The sequence below is a fragment of the Prionailurus bengalensis genome, chromosome B1, assembly GCF_016509475.1.
Source record: "Prionailurus bengalensis isolate Pbe53 chromosome B1, Fcat_Pben_1.1_paternal_pri, whole genome shotgun sequence".
Classification (NCBI taxonomy): domain Eukaryota; kingdom Metazoa; phylum Chordata; class Mammalia; order Carnivora; family Felidae; genus Prionailurus; species Prionailurus bengalensis.
The window spans coordinates 150,171,805-150,188,474 of NC_057344.1; the positions used below are offsets into that span (position 1 = coordinate 150,171,805).

Sequence of the window (16,670 nt, forward strand, 5' to 3'; positions counted from 1 at the left end):
AAAATGTTATCAGATGAATAAATACTTAATCAAATACTAACTCAATCACACACCATCAGTTCTTATATTAGAAACAGAAGTAGGCTTTTAAAATTAATTGGCCCAGATCAATCATTTCTGCTAAAATATGCAAAAAATGGGAGGGTGGCAATCAGGGTTCTTATAGTACCCAAACATAAAGCATCATTTTATGTCCAGTAATTCATAAGAACACAAACTGGCATCCAGACAAAAATGAAGTACAACAGGTAAGTGTCAATCTTTACCAATTTATTTTATACAAAACAGTAGCAATGTAGAATATGGAATATCTTCCGCTGCCACACACATAAGTTGTGAACATTCCAAGCCAATGTATACAGTTGGAGGGGAAGGCTAACGATAGCATCAACCATGCTACTGAACATAGGAATTTTTTTATTTAAAAAGATTAAAAATTAGATAGCAATGTCTTCTTAATATTGCTCTCATCATTGAAGACCGAAGAAAAATAAAAAGTGACTTTTTAAGATTAAAAAAAGAGGGAAAGGGAGAAACAAAGAGGCTGCTACAACACTGCCATACTGTCAAACCATCATACTTCAATATTTGCATACTTGATAGCAGCATTATTTTTACTGAACCGTGTGCAACTACATTTAGAAACACATCAAAGCAAAATATCATGGCAGTCATCAATCAAGATCCAAAAGAAAACAAACAAAAAATAACTCTAGGATGAACACACTATAAGTAGATGAACATTTATGGAGAATGAATCAATATCTACATTCTTGGACTGTTCCATCTGCTCCTTTAATAAAAGTGTCAACTCAAATTGTCAACTGTGCATTTTTGGAGGATTTGAGTTTTTCCAGTTCGTATTATACTGCATGCTTGGAACAAAAAGGGATATAATAAACCCTTCTACACAATGAACTTTTAAGTAGACCGCTGAAAATAAATTTACTACTTGTAAACACACACAAAAAAAAAAAAATACAAGATTTTCTTTATCTTTAAACAATCAGTGCTTCCAAAAGCGCATTATCTTCTATATCGACCTCTCTCCCCTCGGTCTCTGTCCCGGTCACACAATCGCTCTCTTTCTCTCTCTCTATCACGTCCTCTATCTCGTTCTCTGTCTCTTCTGTTATCTCTAGGGCGGTCTCGCTCCCGCTCCCGATCTCTTTCACGGGGTCTACTTCTCCGACCACTGACAACAGCTTGTGTGCGACGAAGGAAATCATCCACTCTCATGTCATAATCATGCTAGAAAATAAGAAATGGATTAGGTATGTCAAAAATCAAACGGAACTTATGAGTCCCCATACTGTAATTACTGTATAGTATGGAGAAACAATCTACAGAAATGTACTAATGCATTAATTCACAGAATGTAATTTTGACACTGCTTAGAAAAAGATTGTGACACCTAACTAGTCACCCACAACAGTGATTATTCAAACCTTGTTGCAACAACTCACTTCAGGAAGTTTCTTATACAACTCTAATGACTTTTCTAGCCAATTCTTTTTACTAAGATTTAAGCCAAAATAATCACCTAGTGATGACGATCAACTATCATGGATGCAAGCCTGATGCCAACTATGCTAAATATCATCCATGTTTTTCTCCAACAGGTGAACCCTACTTTTTTTCCTCCTTTGACTCTACAACCTGAACCAAGTCTGCCCTCTTAAGGTAAAACTAGGAGTTGTTACATTCCAGATTTTCTTTCAAACTAAACCATTGTTAATGACAAGCAAGTTTCGAAATTTGATAGACTTTTAAGAGAAGAGGGACATCTGGGTGGCTCAGCTGGTTAAGCATCTGACTCCTGATTTCAGCTCAGGTCATGATCTCACTGTTGTGGGATCGAGCGCCACATCGGGCTCCATGCTGGGTATGGAGTCCTCTGCCCCTCTCTGGCTCGCTCTCTCTCAAAAAATACAAAAAAATTTTTATTTAAAAAAATTAGAATTTTAAGAAAATATGTACTTTAGTAAGATTGTGAGGTCTACTCCACATAGATCTAAATATACATGAAAGGCTGGGGAGAACAAGAGAGGGTAAGATGAGCAACTGTCTAAGTGAGGTGCAAGGTGTCATTGTGACTACTTCTAAGCTTAATCCCTGCTCTAGCTTTCTACTCTTAGTTCTCAACTCACCTTTACTTACTGAACTTGGTCTTTTTCCAAAAGTCAGCTTAAATATTCAGATTATTGTGTTCAAAAACACAATTCCACCCTCACATACCTTGAATACATGAATATTATACTAGCATAAAATATATACACTAACCAAAAAATTACATACAGATGCATAGAACTTAAAAGGACAATAATACCTTTTCGTAAAAGAATCTTAGAAAGAACTCCTATTTTGAAAATTATGTAATCATTTATAAAAAGTACCACAACCCATCTAGCCAACTAAGTTTTCATCATACATAAGCCGTATATTTCTTCCTGTATTACTGAAAAAAAAAAAACTATTAACATCTATTAGTCAGTTAGGATTCTCAGATTGTTTCACTGAATATTAAAGATCCTAATAGGATTTGATTTTGAAAAGTTACTGTCTTTATGAGAATAAGAAAATAAATAACAGACAAAAAGTTATCTCAAAAACGGGCTAGGCCACTACTGCTCTGACTGGCCCTCTCAAATATGCATGCTCTTCATCTAAGTGGGAAGATAATGTTTATTTGGCTCAGCCAAAAGACTCATCACCTCAAATTGGTTGGGGGCGGGGGGATGACAGAGGGTTGAAGAAGGTGTCCAAACTGTACATCCTACTTTAACAACCTAACTACGTAAGACTACCAAACTTATATACAAAGGAATCATGCTAACAAGTGCCAGGAGACAATTTCAGTTTAAAAAATGAAAGTATTATTAGGGAAAGGAAAAAAAAAAAGGAGTATCAACCATTTAATAAACAAACTCAACCCAACTAGTATAATGGAAAAAAAATTCCATAAATCTCAAACTAGAACTGTCTTTCATTCACTGTTTTGAAGAGATCAAAAAATGCTTTTCATATCAACCATATCAAATTATTAGAACCAGTAATTACTAAAGGAAAATTATCCATCTGCCTTTCCTAACATCTGTTTGTTATTTGTTAGCATTCTCTTAAGAGTCAGATAGAGGAGGTGAATTGACAAAATTTATCAGAGAAACAAGTAACTAAATAAGACCAGAGACGATCGGTTAACTAACTTAATACATACCATCCAATCTATGAAAATTGAGTCAGAATATACAGAAAGCTTAAAAATACCTATTTACAATAAAAATTACACAATTATTTATAACTGAAGACCCCAGTACAGAAAGAAAATCTAATTCACCATATCCCTAGGACACTATTACCTAAGAGTTATATGTAGAAGTTGCCTCCACTTGAGCAGTTTGTTTGATCAGTGAAAGAAATAAGTCTATTTAAATAATCCAAAGGAATTACCCATTCTTAATAAAAACAAGTTGTGAATTACTCCAAAACAGTATGGAGTAAGAATATCCCCACATTTAAATTATCTACAGAATTCAAGGTAGTTCCTTCACACTTTTGCCTTCTCGTTCACTTACTACTCGTTTATCTCTGTATCTTGCTTCATGTGGTACTGGGTGATGTCCTGAGTAAGGGGGATGAGCTTGAGGAGGTGGAGCATGGTGCTGATAGTAAGGATGGTGTGGAGGTTGTTCCATTCCAGGATAAGGAGCCTAAGAAAAGAAACCACTTCCATAAGCATCTACCAAATATCCGTGTAAATAAACCATTTTTAGAATTCCACTATCCAAACAAATAATTTAATAATCTGTACTACCCATTTACTTCCACAGAATTAGGGTTTGTCAGAATACCCTCTAGTTGTGCTTGTTGGAAATATGTGCATAACAAACTAATTACACATCCTTGAAGATTTAACATGTTTGGGGCTCCTGGATGGCTCAGTCGGTTAATCATCTGACTCTTCATTTCCACTCAGGTCATGATCTCCCGGTTCGTCAGTGCGAGCCCTGCCTGAGGGTTCCATGCTCACAGTGTGGAGCATGCTTGTGATTCTCTCTCCCCCTCCCCTGCTGGTGCACACACCACGCACCCACCGTGCACTCTTCTCTCCCTCTCTCTCAAAATAAATACACCATCTTAAAAAAAGAAGATTTAATATGTTTACACTTTCATGTCGTGTCATTTAAATACTAATAGAACATAGTAAACCCTTAATCAGTGCTTACAATGAGCCAGGCACTGTCCTAAGCAGAGGGAGGCACCAACAACTGGTTAAGTAACTTAGGATCACACTGCTAGTAAAAAGGTGGAGCTGGACACCATAATCAGGCATCCTGGATCCAGAATCAATCATCTTAATCTTAACATCTACCCTTAAAAAAAAAAAAAACAAAAACAAAATCTCCAGAACCTAAGGAACTTTTAAATGCCGTTATAAAATGTGTAAGAGCAAATCAAAGGTTACTTTCCTAGTTAGTGCCAAGAGAGTATTTTGACATTTAAAAATTTTCACAGAATCTAAGGAAAGCAATCTTATTAATCCATCTATCTTGTACACAGTACCTTAAGTGCAACAAGTCAGATGAAGAAGCCACATTACAGGCAGCATTAAAAAAAAAAAAAAGGTAAGAACTGTTTAAACTTCTAAGTTTTTTATTTCTTGGGAATTAATTCTTCAGCTATCCTCAATACCTTAAAAGATACTCTTAAGAAGAATATTCAGCTTTCTTACAGGAAAAAGAATTTAATAGTTATGAACAGCATTTAATTAACCTTATTTTACAGAAAAAAAATTAATGAGTGTTGGGATCAAGCACTTTACTAAACTTCACATGTATTTTATAAATTATTTTGACAATCCCATAGAGTAAACACTGATATTCATTAAATTTCAAGCCACAAAAGGACAGGCACAATGTCGATTTCATTCACCAACCAAGCCTAACGCAGAGTGCCTTGCACAGAATGAGTACATTAATTTGATGAGCCAAAGAATGGACAAATACCCTCTGAGTTTTACCGATAAAGAAAAACTAAGAAAGAAACCTATTATGAAACTTACCCAAGATCACAGAGTTAAGAAGGGAAGGTATCTGAACCCAGGCAGTTTGCAGTACTAGCTACTACAAAAATAAACTATAACACTTACTAATTAAACTTGTACTACTAACACAAATCAAATTACTCACTAGTTTTTAGTTGTAAAAATAGATTCCAACAATTTATTTAATGGGTAACTGTAACAGTCATCTTCCAAATAAGCATTCAAAATATATGAAACTGCAAATGAAGTGAAATAATTTGCAAAAAAAAAAAAAAAAAATACAAACCATTCCTTGCCAAGGTGGTGGTGGTCCCATGTTATGAAATTCCCTCACATAATCATTGTAGGACTAAAATGAAAAATAACAATGTCAATAATAATAAAAATCAAACCCAGAACTATAAAATAAATCAGATCCTGGTTTTATGAACATTAAATGTATAAAATGAAATGCTTACCCCATTTAAAAACACATCTCGGCGAACTCCTGAAAATCGTCTGTTGGGAATAAGATTTGTGAAACTAAATTCAGGTAATTCATAAACTAGTTCTAAGAATGTAATTTGAAACTAAGCAAGAGTGAACCCAACTTACCTGTCTACTTCCTGGTATCGTGGATCCTTTAAATACCCTGTTCAAACATCAAGCATTTTAGTAAATCAAATTTATATTTTTTATTATGGCATTATAATTAAACCTTCCTTACCACTCATTTCAATTCTTTCCATGAAATATAGTGATGCTATTAAGTGATGCTATTATTGTATTATTCCATTTTCAGATTTTCTTCTTAGATTACAAGATAATCTAGAAAGTAACTAATAACTTACTGATACCACAGAATTATAAACTGCTAGAGAGGTTTTCATATGAATCTTCTAAATCCACACCCCAATTCTCGCTAGATAGAAAATTTCTTCATTCTGCTCCATAAGAAAAGTAAGGGCAGAGGAATTATCTTGAGGACACTGTAATAGGACTTCCTTAAAAACAAACGTTTACTTTCCACCTTAGGTATTCACAAGCTCTGCTAAGTCAACCACAGACAGTTTTTAAAAATGCAAACTTAAGGGGGAGAAAAACAAGTCCCAAAAATGAAGATGTATACATTTTAAGTGAAAGAACCATGACAAAAAAAGAAATATTCTTTCTCCCCATCTTAAAAGATGGAAGGACTCAGCAAATTAAAATGTAAAAACATTTGAGTGCTCATGTTTCTGAGGAAAAACTAATTTCACTCTCAGGAATATCCATTTTGGAGAAGAATGAGGTTTATCAAGCCAAAAAATGCTGTAATGTTCACTAATACCAACTTCCAAATTGCCTAATTTTTGTAAGTGTATTATAAGTACCGTCTCTTAAACTCTGTCTTTTTAAATTCTGATAAGACTAGCTGAAAGCTGCTTTCTAGATCATAAACCAAATATTTCTCATTCCTCTCTAAAAACATGTGAAAGATTTTTATTTAAAAAAAACATAGCATAACTTCAGTTTCCAAATAAAGCTATATACCACATGAAATACTAAGTATTATAGAAAATGAAAAACATAATAAAGTGTAAGATGGCTGCTTTCCCTAATCATCTTTAATCTTAAAACACACGTGCAGTTTCCATTTGTGAAATAATTGTAAATTAGCAACATCAGGTAATTAACAGATGATGATGAGTCACACTAAAATAGATAACCTTCACGAAGTAGAATTTAAGTGACAACTATTGATAATTTCCTATGATTTAAGCAGTCATGTCCTAAAGTTTTCTCACTTTTAGAACTACAGGATTACAATAAATGTTTTTGTGTCGTTGTTGTTGTTTTTGTTGTTGTTTCATAATTTTAAGTCAAATATCTGCAGGATTATAAAATATTAACCTGGTCTCTGGTGAAACTCAGGGGCATAGTCAATCCTTGGTTTCTTTCTGCTGTTATGAATATCATAATCTTCTGGTCGACGCCTACACAAATTAGACACATTAGAAATTAAACCAAAAACTGCTGGGAGAACAAACAGCAATGCAAGAGTTTCTGACAGAAATAAGTACAAAGAATAGCCCATTATTTCCTTTAAAATAACATCCTAATTTCTGGTGAGCAAATCTTAAAATTTCTAAATTTTAATTCCTCTAATTACTATATAAATCAATCCTTGAATGTATTGCTGGAAGTAGATATGCTCTATAATCTCATGCTATCATGAAAAACTTGGAAAGAGCGGTCTGCTCAAAATATGTAAATCACATTTTAGTATTCTAAACAAAAGTAAATGAGCTGCTCTCAAACTAACGTAAACATCCAATTTAACACTTTCCCAAATAAAGTCTCCATTCACGTGAAAAAACAAAGAAAAAAAAAAAAACTATCACCATTACACAATAGGTAACTCTAAAATCTATATATTCAAACTTATTAATACCATCTTAGAAGACATCTACACAGAATTAATTATTTCTTGCTTCTTTTGTTTTGCACAAAATTATGCTTTTCACATGATCATACAGAAAATTTGATACTTATTCCAAGTGACTTTACAGGAAAGTTTTGATAATCTTAATACTTGGAAAAACTAATTTCTATAGTTAATAACATTTAAAAACTAAGGGAATTTTTTCCAGAGACAATGCCTTAAAATAAAACTGGAAAGTAATGGAGCAATTTAACAGAGTTCATAAAACGAGTTCAAAGTATATATTCTTTAGAAAGTGAAATTTTACTGTCTGCTGAGAGCTGCTCTTTATGGTCTCCCATAAATCTCAATGGCTAATGTAATACATCATTAAGTACACTTCACTTTATTTAGCATTTAATAAAGAGCTACACAAAATAAAAACAAGAATTCCAAGTTTTTTTGGCAATAAATGTATCTTTTTACCCTTACTGTCAAATAAAAAGTCTATATAATAACCTGGCATCACTAGTTTTCCAGCTATTTCTTTGAGTTATCAACTGCTTTCATTAACTTTTCCAAGACAAGTTCACTCAAACTGCAAAGTGCAATTACCCCAAGCCCCCGCCCTCCCCAACAAAATAAAAACAGTTGCATCTACAATAAATAAGACTAAGAAAATTAAAAGCTGGTTTAAAAAATAAACATACCGCTTTCTTGTAGTTTGGGGAGTGCATTTACGACCGGTATAAAACATGATAGAAACAGTTCATATAGTAGTCCAACTACTGACTTTAAGCTGTAAGCCATACATATATGGAGGCCCTGGCAGGCTTGAGAGAAGGTGTAGTGGTGTAATAAGTATAGTTTGCAGTCCATTGCAAAACTGAGGTAAAAACTTCACTTGTATATATTGTATTGCACTGGAAACCTCTTAGCTTAAACTTCAAAAGACATCTTGGTGTTCAGTCCTTTAAGGCCAAAAGTAAGGGGGCTCTGCCAGGTGTCCTCCTACCTACTTGACAGTGTCCTTTTTAAGCTCAAAGAAATGGGGACTCTTGTTGGATTATCTGTACCTACCACAGGATGTTTCCACCAAAAGGAAACTTAACCAAAGGTTTCATCCCATCAACCATACATCCAACAGTCTTTAGCAGAATATTTTAGATTTAGCTGTATGCAAATCTACACAGGGGAAGGTGTTGGGTAGAAGGGCTTAAATCAGTCCTTTGCAAAGACTTCTCCAATTCTGTAACAAGTTAAACCCCCTTTTCCTGGAAAATGCTGCTTAGTTCATAAAGTAGTGATCAATAACCATGACGATCCTCTAAAAAACATTTTAAGTCCACAGGTACTGCCAGCATCTGGAAAAGTTGTAAACAGACACAGCAACAGCCCTTCTTTTCGGTTTGTTGCCGGGTCTCCCAGGGCCACTTGATCCCCTTTGGAAAGAACCTATTGTTTTCAGAAGCTCAGCAAGATGTGTGAATTCACTGGGTACATGTTAGAGAATATTTGGCAATGGGGTTAACACATCACGGTGATAAAATTTGAAACAGTCCCAATAATGCTCCTCTTGAATATCAAAATAACTTAAAATATTTTATCCTCTAAATGAGGCGTCATCTTCTGAAAAAACATTAGTGATCCTTTATAAAAGTCCCATATCTGATAAGGCTTATCCAGAGACACACCTGAAAGAAAAGGCTTTTTACAAAATATTAACAATTTTTGCAAATAAAGACTTCCTTCTCTCTTCCTCCTTTCTAGCCTGTTCTGAGCAACAAAGGCCTACCTCATTGCAATTGCATACATTGTATTATCAGAAAACTATCTAATTTAAACTGGTTATCACTCTTTAGCAAATAATTTTTTTCTGCTTAAGGAAAGATCCCCATTTTCCTCTTGAAAAATGACTGAGACCAAGGTGACCATGTGAAATCCTCAATGAAGCCACAAACTAGTCCATGCAGCTTGATTTGAGGATTTTCTCTTTCTTCTTTACCGCAGGACAAACTTTTGACGAATCACATTCCTCCATCATGTTATTCTGATACATGTGCCTATTATCAGTCCAAAGAACGTTTCTAACCTTCCCACATCCCGGACTGGTTCTCGACGGGATGGACGTCCTCTTGATCGGGGCTGAGAATGCATTCTTCTCTTGTGACGCATTTTATGAATGACCTGATACAAGTCAATACTTTCATCGGGGGGAAATAGAAGACAAAGCTGGGTTCCACATTCAAGTTCAATTTCCTAGAACAGGAAAGTAGTAATTTACAAGACGAAAACAGGAGAAATTTTCAATAGACTTCTTGTATTTTCCTGAAGTACAAGAACAAAAACCGACTTGAAGACTTCCTTCTCAAAGCTGATGATCATACAGGATTCCAATAAACTTCCTTGAAAGGTTTTAAAAAACCTTTCAAAAGTGTTTTATGTATTTATATACGGGTAAAAACTAAAAGTATATAATCTGCAAAGTTAAATACACAAATGCAGTTGCTTAAAACTCTATGACAATCATCCTCTGCAAACAAAGGAATGTTTCTTTGTGCAAAATACAAAAATATCAGGACAAAGTTATCTACCTTAACCCAGCGGAGGAAAAACATGTTAGTGTGCCAAAATACATTACAAAACTACATTACAAAAACTACATTACAATAACTACAAAGGGAGACTAATGTATGGCTTTTTAAAATGAAGATTTATTTTCAACCACCACCAATTTCATTTATGAGTAATGAAAGCACACCGCTTCTGGTTCAAAGTTACATGTAGAAGATTCGGGTTTAAATCACTACACTTATAATTTCATTTGCAGACTTGAAAACCTGGGTACATATACTTTTCATATAGCTTCCTTCTGATTAGAAAACTTCAGCAAAGATGTTAAATGGCATTTCTAAAATTATACAAAGTGCAGTAAATAACATAATGAAAAACAATTTAAAATCAGGACCAGAATTTCTCATCAAAAACTTTTCTTTCAATTGTATTAAGTACCATATAAAGCTACCTATCTTTCAACATTTATGGAGGTCTTACTAATTGGTCAAAACCACAGTGATTGTGAATTCCAAATAAGAATATTTTCCCTTAATCTTTCACACGAATTCTTTCAAAAATGGCTTAAAAATGTCCTTCAATAAAATTCTCTAAAAGCAATGATTAAATGTATGTGTTTTAAATAATCAAGTAAGACAACAAACCTGTCCATCACGTCCAATCTTTACTGGCTTATGTTCATTCCAAGGATTGGTGAGATGAGCTGACTTAGTGAAGGGTAATTCACGCCTAAATACAAAGTAATACCAATTATAATCTTTTGCAGAATCCTTTAGGGACCTTATATTACTTCAGCAGTTAATCCTGATTTAAACGTGACTAAAATTTAAAGAATTACTTAGGCTAGAAGCATTCATTCCCCAGAGAGGGAGCACCTTTAAGAGAAGGGTTCTTTCCACATTCTCCAGTGTTCTCAAAAATAAGCTAAATAATACAGTGTGTAAGAACATGAGCTTGGAAACCAAGACAGTTTGGGTTTAAACCCCAGCGCGTGCTCGCTCGCTCTCACGCGCTCTCTCTCTCCCTCCTCTGAGCCTGAGCTGAATTCTTCAGCTTATAAACAATGGTATCACCACCTACACTTCATACCTGTTTTTAATAGTGTGCAAATGGAACGACATATAACATGTTTAGTCAGCTCGTTTCTGTGTAAACAAACCGCATTTTCTACTAACTAATCAACAAAGAGCTGAACCTTCATCAGATAGTTAATACCAAATGAAAGTAAGTGTCCCCTATCCTTCGTTCAGAACTCTCTTCCGGATTCCAATGTCCTCTCCTTTTCAGGAAGACAATAGTTCCCTATCACCCATGGAATGGCTCTTGACAATACAAATGTTTATACGTACAAATTCGTATGTCTGCACATATGAATTATGCCCTCCACTTAGGTGAGTACTTATATAACTTAAAGAAACTCAGGCGCTAAACTCTGAGCCACAGGGCAAAATGGTCTCACCAACTTAAAAGAGACAGCCTGTATTTTTATATTCTTTATCAACCTAGCATAATGCTAAATGCAATTAATTCTTATTAATTATCAAGGAATAATCAAGTTAACAGCACTTAACAAGGCTTTATCTATGTGTGTGCAAAGTAATGCCAAATTAAATAAATGCGTTAAAGAATTATTTATTGTATCTACAATACACATGAAACTGCTCAGCCCAAAGACATACAAAGATGAGTAAGATAAAGAGCTGCTTGCATTTGTAAATTTCTTCCACAGCTATCAAAGAAGAATAAACGAGCACATGAAAGTTTTGCTGGTCACATCTATTTTGGAAAGAAAGAAAATAATCAAAAAATGCTTCCTGGAAGAAGTAGCATATGGAATATGCCTGAAAGAAAAGTGACCCAGGAAAAGCCAAATGTAAAGAGCTAAGGAAGGGTTACATTTGAAGCAATGAGAGAGCTTGAGCAAAGGTATAATGGAGAAGAAAAAACACAAACAACCTGGTCTAGTGGATAAGCTATATAGCCATTTGTTCTACTCTTAAACCAATTTTCTTTTTTTTTCTTTTTTTTTTTTAATTTTTTTTTCAACGTTTATTTATTTTTGGGACAGAGAGAGACAGAGCATGAACGGGGGAGGGGCAGAGAGAGAGGGAGACACAGAATCGGAAACAGGCTCCAGGCTCCGAGCCATCAGCCCAGAGCCTGACGCGGGGCTCGAACTCACGGACCGCGAGATCGTGACCTGGCTGAAGTCGGACGCCTAACCGACTGCGCCACCCAGGCGCCCCACACCAATTTTCTTAAAGATGAACATAGGATGCTGAAATTTTATAACTTCTTTAAACTTTGGGGAAGAGTAAAGTGTATCTAAAGTTAACACAGTGGCATGCTCTGTGGTGGTGATCATGTGAATATATGGGGGAAGTGGGCTATGAATGATGGAAATACCCACTAGATATTACTAAAAAGCTTGAATTCTTAGTGTAATAATATACATCTTACTTCACACACCAAAAGTGGCTCAAGAATGTATACCTATATGTATACAAAATATATACACACACTTTTTTTTTTTTTTTAACTTTTCAGCTCTCAGAAGTTAAAAGAAACAAGTCTATACCAAAGCCTAGGGTATCCAGAGGGAAATCTCTAGTAACAATTCTTTGTACTTTAATACTTTCTTAGATTTTCCCTCTAAATTGCCAGTTAAAAAACAGTTACAGGAGAGGAATAAATAACCTACAAGCCACCAAAATACAGGAAGTTACAAATTGTTCCTGCAGAAAGTTATCACTGTTATTTAAATATTAGCAATGAAATACTGAAGGACCAACATAAAACCACACACTGAGTTGGGTTGAGTCACTTGGGATTAAGCTTCTCGATGGCATTGGTTCTAACTAGATTCTACAGATATTTTTGTGTGTGTGTTGACAAATACATACCTACCAGAGTATCACCAAGAACTATGAGGCCCTAAGCAAAATAGGACTCAGAATGTATTTAAAGAAACTACAGGACCACAGTCATCGTAGTTATAGAATAAACATCCTAAAAGTTACCTTTTAAACTGACATGTGTAATGAAGACAACTACAGATGACCAGCTTTATTGTGAGTAATCCAAAGAACATGGAAGTAACTCGCTGATTTAAGGGGTTTGGTTAAGTGGGACAAATTTAACAAAAGAACATACAACTGTACAAAGGCTCTTATGTACTATATAGAGGTTTGGCTACTAAAGTTAAAAGAAATAATGGAGAAATTCTAAAAGAAAAGAGAAAATGGGCTAATTGGAATGAACATGGAAGGGGTGAGTATAAAATGGCATCAGTAGATGCTAATTTAATTCTGGACAAATGACATTTTATAGAGTATAGCCTTATTTAGAGGTAATTCCCAGTGATAACTTAAGTCACTTTTTATGGCTCCTCTCCTATCTGCTAACACGCACCATGTGATCTTAAACTTCAGTGTGCCTACAAAATACATGAGCCATCAGAAATTCAAGAGGTTTGAGGTGTGTCTTAAGATTCTGCATTTTAACGATCAGATACTACTGACACAAGTGGTCGAAAGACCACACCTAAATAAACTTAAGTCTAGTTATTATTAAATCCAAAGGGTGCTTAAATAAGTCTATCAAAACTATCATATCTGAAAAGAAAAAATATTGATAACAATTACTATTACTGATAGAAAGCCTTCAGCATTTATATTTAAAGTTTGATCCTCTTAACTGAACCAAATGTAATTCTCATTTTATACACAAAACTTAAGAATACAATAGACTTACCCAAGGAAATACCAACGTAATATTACATGCCCTCAGAATTCTTCATTATAAAACTACTCTTGAACTAAGTGATGAGTATTTTAAAAATTAAAGTTGTAGTTTTTCTTTAAGAATATTCTTGAGGATACAGGAGTACTGATGCATAGGGGCACTTGTACCCCAATGTTTATAGCAGCACTCTCAACAATAGCCAAATTATGGAAAGAGCCTAAATGTCCATCAACTGATGAATGGATAAAGAAATTGTGGTTTATATACACAATTGAGTACTACGTGGCACTGAGAAAGAATGAAATATGGCCTTTTGTAGCAATGTGGTTGGAACTGGAGAGGGTTATGCTAAGTGAAGTAAGTCATATAGAGAAAGACAGATACCATATGTTTTCACTTTTATGTGGATCCTGAGAAACTTAACAAGAACCGATGGGGGAGGGGAAGGGAAAAAAAAAAAAGAGAGAGGTTAGAGTGGGAGAGAGCCAAAGCATAAGAGACTCTTAAAAAATGAGAACAAACTGAGGGCTGATGGGGGGTGGATGATGGGTACTGAAGAGGGCATCTTTTGGGATAAGCACTGGGTGTTGTATGGAAACCAATTTGACAATAAATTTCATATATTTAAATAAATAAATAAGCAAATAAATAAATAAATAAATCCTCAATAAAGAGAAAAAAAAAGAATATTCTCGAGGTACATTCTTGAGGTACGTGGGTGGTTTAGTCAGTTAAGTGTCTGACTCTTGAATCCAGCTCAGGTCATGCATGATCTCATGGTTTGTGGGAACGAGCCCTGCATCAGCATCTGCGTTGGCATGGAGCCTGCTTAAGAGTCTCTCTCTCCCTTTCCCTTTGCCCCTCCTCCCACTGGTGCACACTCGCTCGCTTTCCCCCTCTCTCTCAATAAATAAACATGAAAAAAAAAAAAGAAAAGAATATTCTTGGGGCACCTGGGTGGCTCAGGTGGTTAAGTATGCAACTCTTGATTTTGGCTCAGGTCATAATCTCACTGTCATGAGATCAAGCCCCGCATGGGGCTCTGTGCTGGGCATGGTGTCTGCTTAAGATTCTCTCTCTCACTCTCCCTCTGCCCCTCCTGCACACATGCTCTCAAAAAGAAAAAGAGAAAGAAAGAGAAAAAGGAAAAAGAAAAAAGAAAAAGAAAATTCTTTCCAGGTCAACATAAACTTAATTACAATAAAGAAACTTTACTACCCAAAATTCTGTACAAAACGTTAGTATTTTGGGTTTGTACCTCTTGTTAGTGAACACATATCAAACAAGTTGGTAAAATAGCCAATAAGTCAGTGAGGAAGACAATACGTGAATAAATTAAGCTCACCTTCTGAAATTAAAAAACAAATTTCCTTATCAAGAATCGGGAAATGAAGGTTAATAGAACAAGTAACATTCAAAACAAAATTAGCTGCAACCAATTTAAAATGGGTAATTATTTTGTCTACTAATCCTAAGACAACATTATCACCAAATACTTTCCAGTAACACCAATAATGTTTCTAGTCATAAAACCACAGACTAACAAACTTCTTTGGTTTTTATACAGTTATAGACATCCAAATAAATAAGTCTATCTCTGCTAAGAAATAGCAAGCACCTTGTTTTCCCAAAAAACTGCCACCAGATCTTTAAATTTTATAATCTTAATTTGATTATAATAGAAGTATAACTTAATTATAACCTTAATTTCTAAAGAGCCATAAATTTTTATTTAAAAATCCTGGGTATAATGGAGTAGGGGAATTATCACCGACACCCTCACCAACCCAACACTGCATTCCAACATTATAATTATGCAATTTTTCATTTGTTTTTTCCATGTTGTCACATGGATAATTACTTCTGTGTATTACATTTAAGCGACAAACCATAATTCACTTAACCAGTTTCCTATATGGAAGAATTTAGATTGCTTCCAATGTTTCCCTATAGAAAGTAATGATAGGATGAGAAGTAATGATGATATATTTTTATGCAGTCTTGCTACTCTATCAACAATCAACCTAATATACTATTTTCACTGTATTATTGCTTATGTATGTTCACAGTTCTTCACTTTCCCATACAGAAAAGTTTAACTCCTTTGGCTGGCCCACATTACTGTTCATCTCTATCTTTTATCATCTCTTTCATTAAAAAAAAAAAAAAAAAAAAAAAAGGGACTCCCTACCCCACTCACATACCTTCCCCTCCCCCCCCCCCCCCGCTTTACCATCTCCTAAGCCCCATGGCTTCTGCTTGTGTTTCCATGCTCTTCCTAGTCTGCCTTCCAGACCAGATATGAATAGCATTTTTCACTCTTATCCAATTCTTCCATCCTCATCAAAATCCGACACCTAAGCTAATTTCAACTTATAAAAAATACATATGGTCTGTTTCAAGTAATATTTTTTTACTGACATTAATTTTATAGGCAATAGATGTGTACATGCCATATAAAGTTCACTCAAATACTTAGTTTTTTATGTTAAAATAACTTTCTAGGCCCAAGATGTAGCCGCTCCTGCTGGATGTGTCATGTCAACAAACAGAAGCTTAGGTCTAACTTTTGTGTCCCTGTATGTGCTCAGCTTGACCAGAAATGCAGTATATCCAATCAGCCAATCCCCAAACACCAAGCCACCCTGAGTCTGGGCTTTCTCACCCCAAATGAGGTTGACAACGTAGCCCTAGCTAGTAAGACATTTTCTATTTGTCTCTCTCTTGTTCTTTATCCTATAAAAGCTTTCTGGGATGCCTGGGTGGCTCAGTTAAGTGTCCCACTTTGGCTCAAGTCATGCATGATCTCAAGATTCTTCAGTTTGAGCTCTGCATGAGGCTCTCTGCTGACAGCTCAGAGCCTGGAGCCTGCTTCAGATTCTGTACTTCTCCCTCTCTCTGCCCCTCCTCTGCTTGCACTCTGCC

The 16,670-nt window shown here is 35.1% G+C and overlaps 1 protein-coding gene across 8 annotated transcripts in view; it reads right to left on the reverse strand.

Annotated features, from left to right (window-relative positions):
- Positions 1–249: 249 nt before the first annotated feature.
- The window catches only part of YTHDC1 (YTH domain containing 1), a 35,780-nt gene continuing 19,359 nt past the window's right edge, over positions 250–16,670 (reverse strand). For 4 of the 8 annotated variants that reach the window (XM_043572554.1, XM_043572556.1, XM_043572555.1 and 1 more), the window contains 8 exons: positions 10,646–10,730; positions 9,520–9,686; positions 6,917–6,999; positions 5,639–5,675; positions 5,503–5,542; positions 5,331–5,393; positions 3,576–3,710; positions 250–1,251 (listed from right to left, as the gene is read on the reverse strand). In XM_043572554.1, coding sequence (XP_043428489.1) covers positions 1,027–1,251; positions 3,576–3,710; positions 5,331–5,393; positions 5,503–5,542; positions 5,639–5,675; positions 6,917–6,999; positions 9,520–9,686; positions 10,646–10,730 — 835 coding nt within the window. In that variant the 3' untranslated portion in view covers positions 250–1,026. Of the gene's footprint in view, positions 1,252–3,575; positions 3,711–5,330; positions 5,394–5,502; positions 5,567–5,638; positions 5,676–6,916; positions 7,000–9,519; positions 9,687–10,645; positions 10,731–16,670 lie in introns of all 8 variants that reach the window. The other 4 variants (XM_043572552.1, XM_043572553.1, XM_043572549.1 and 1 more) reach the window with 1 other exon arrangement.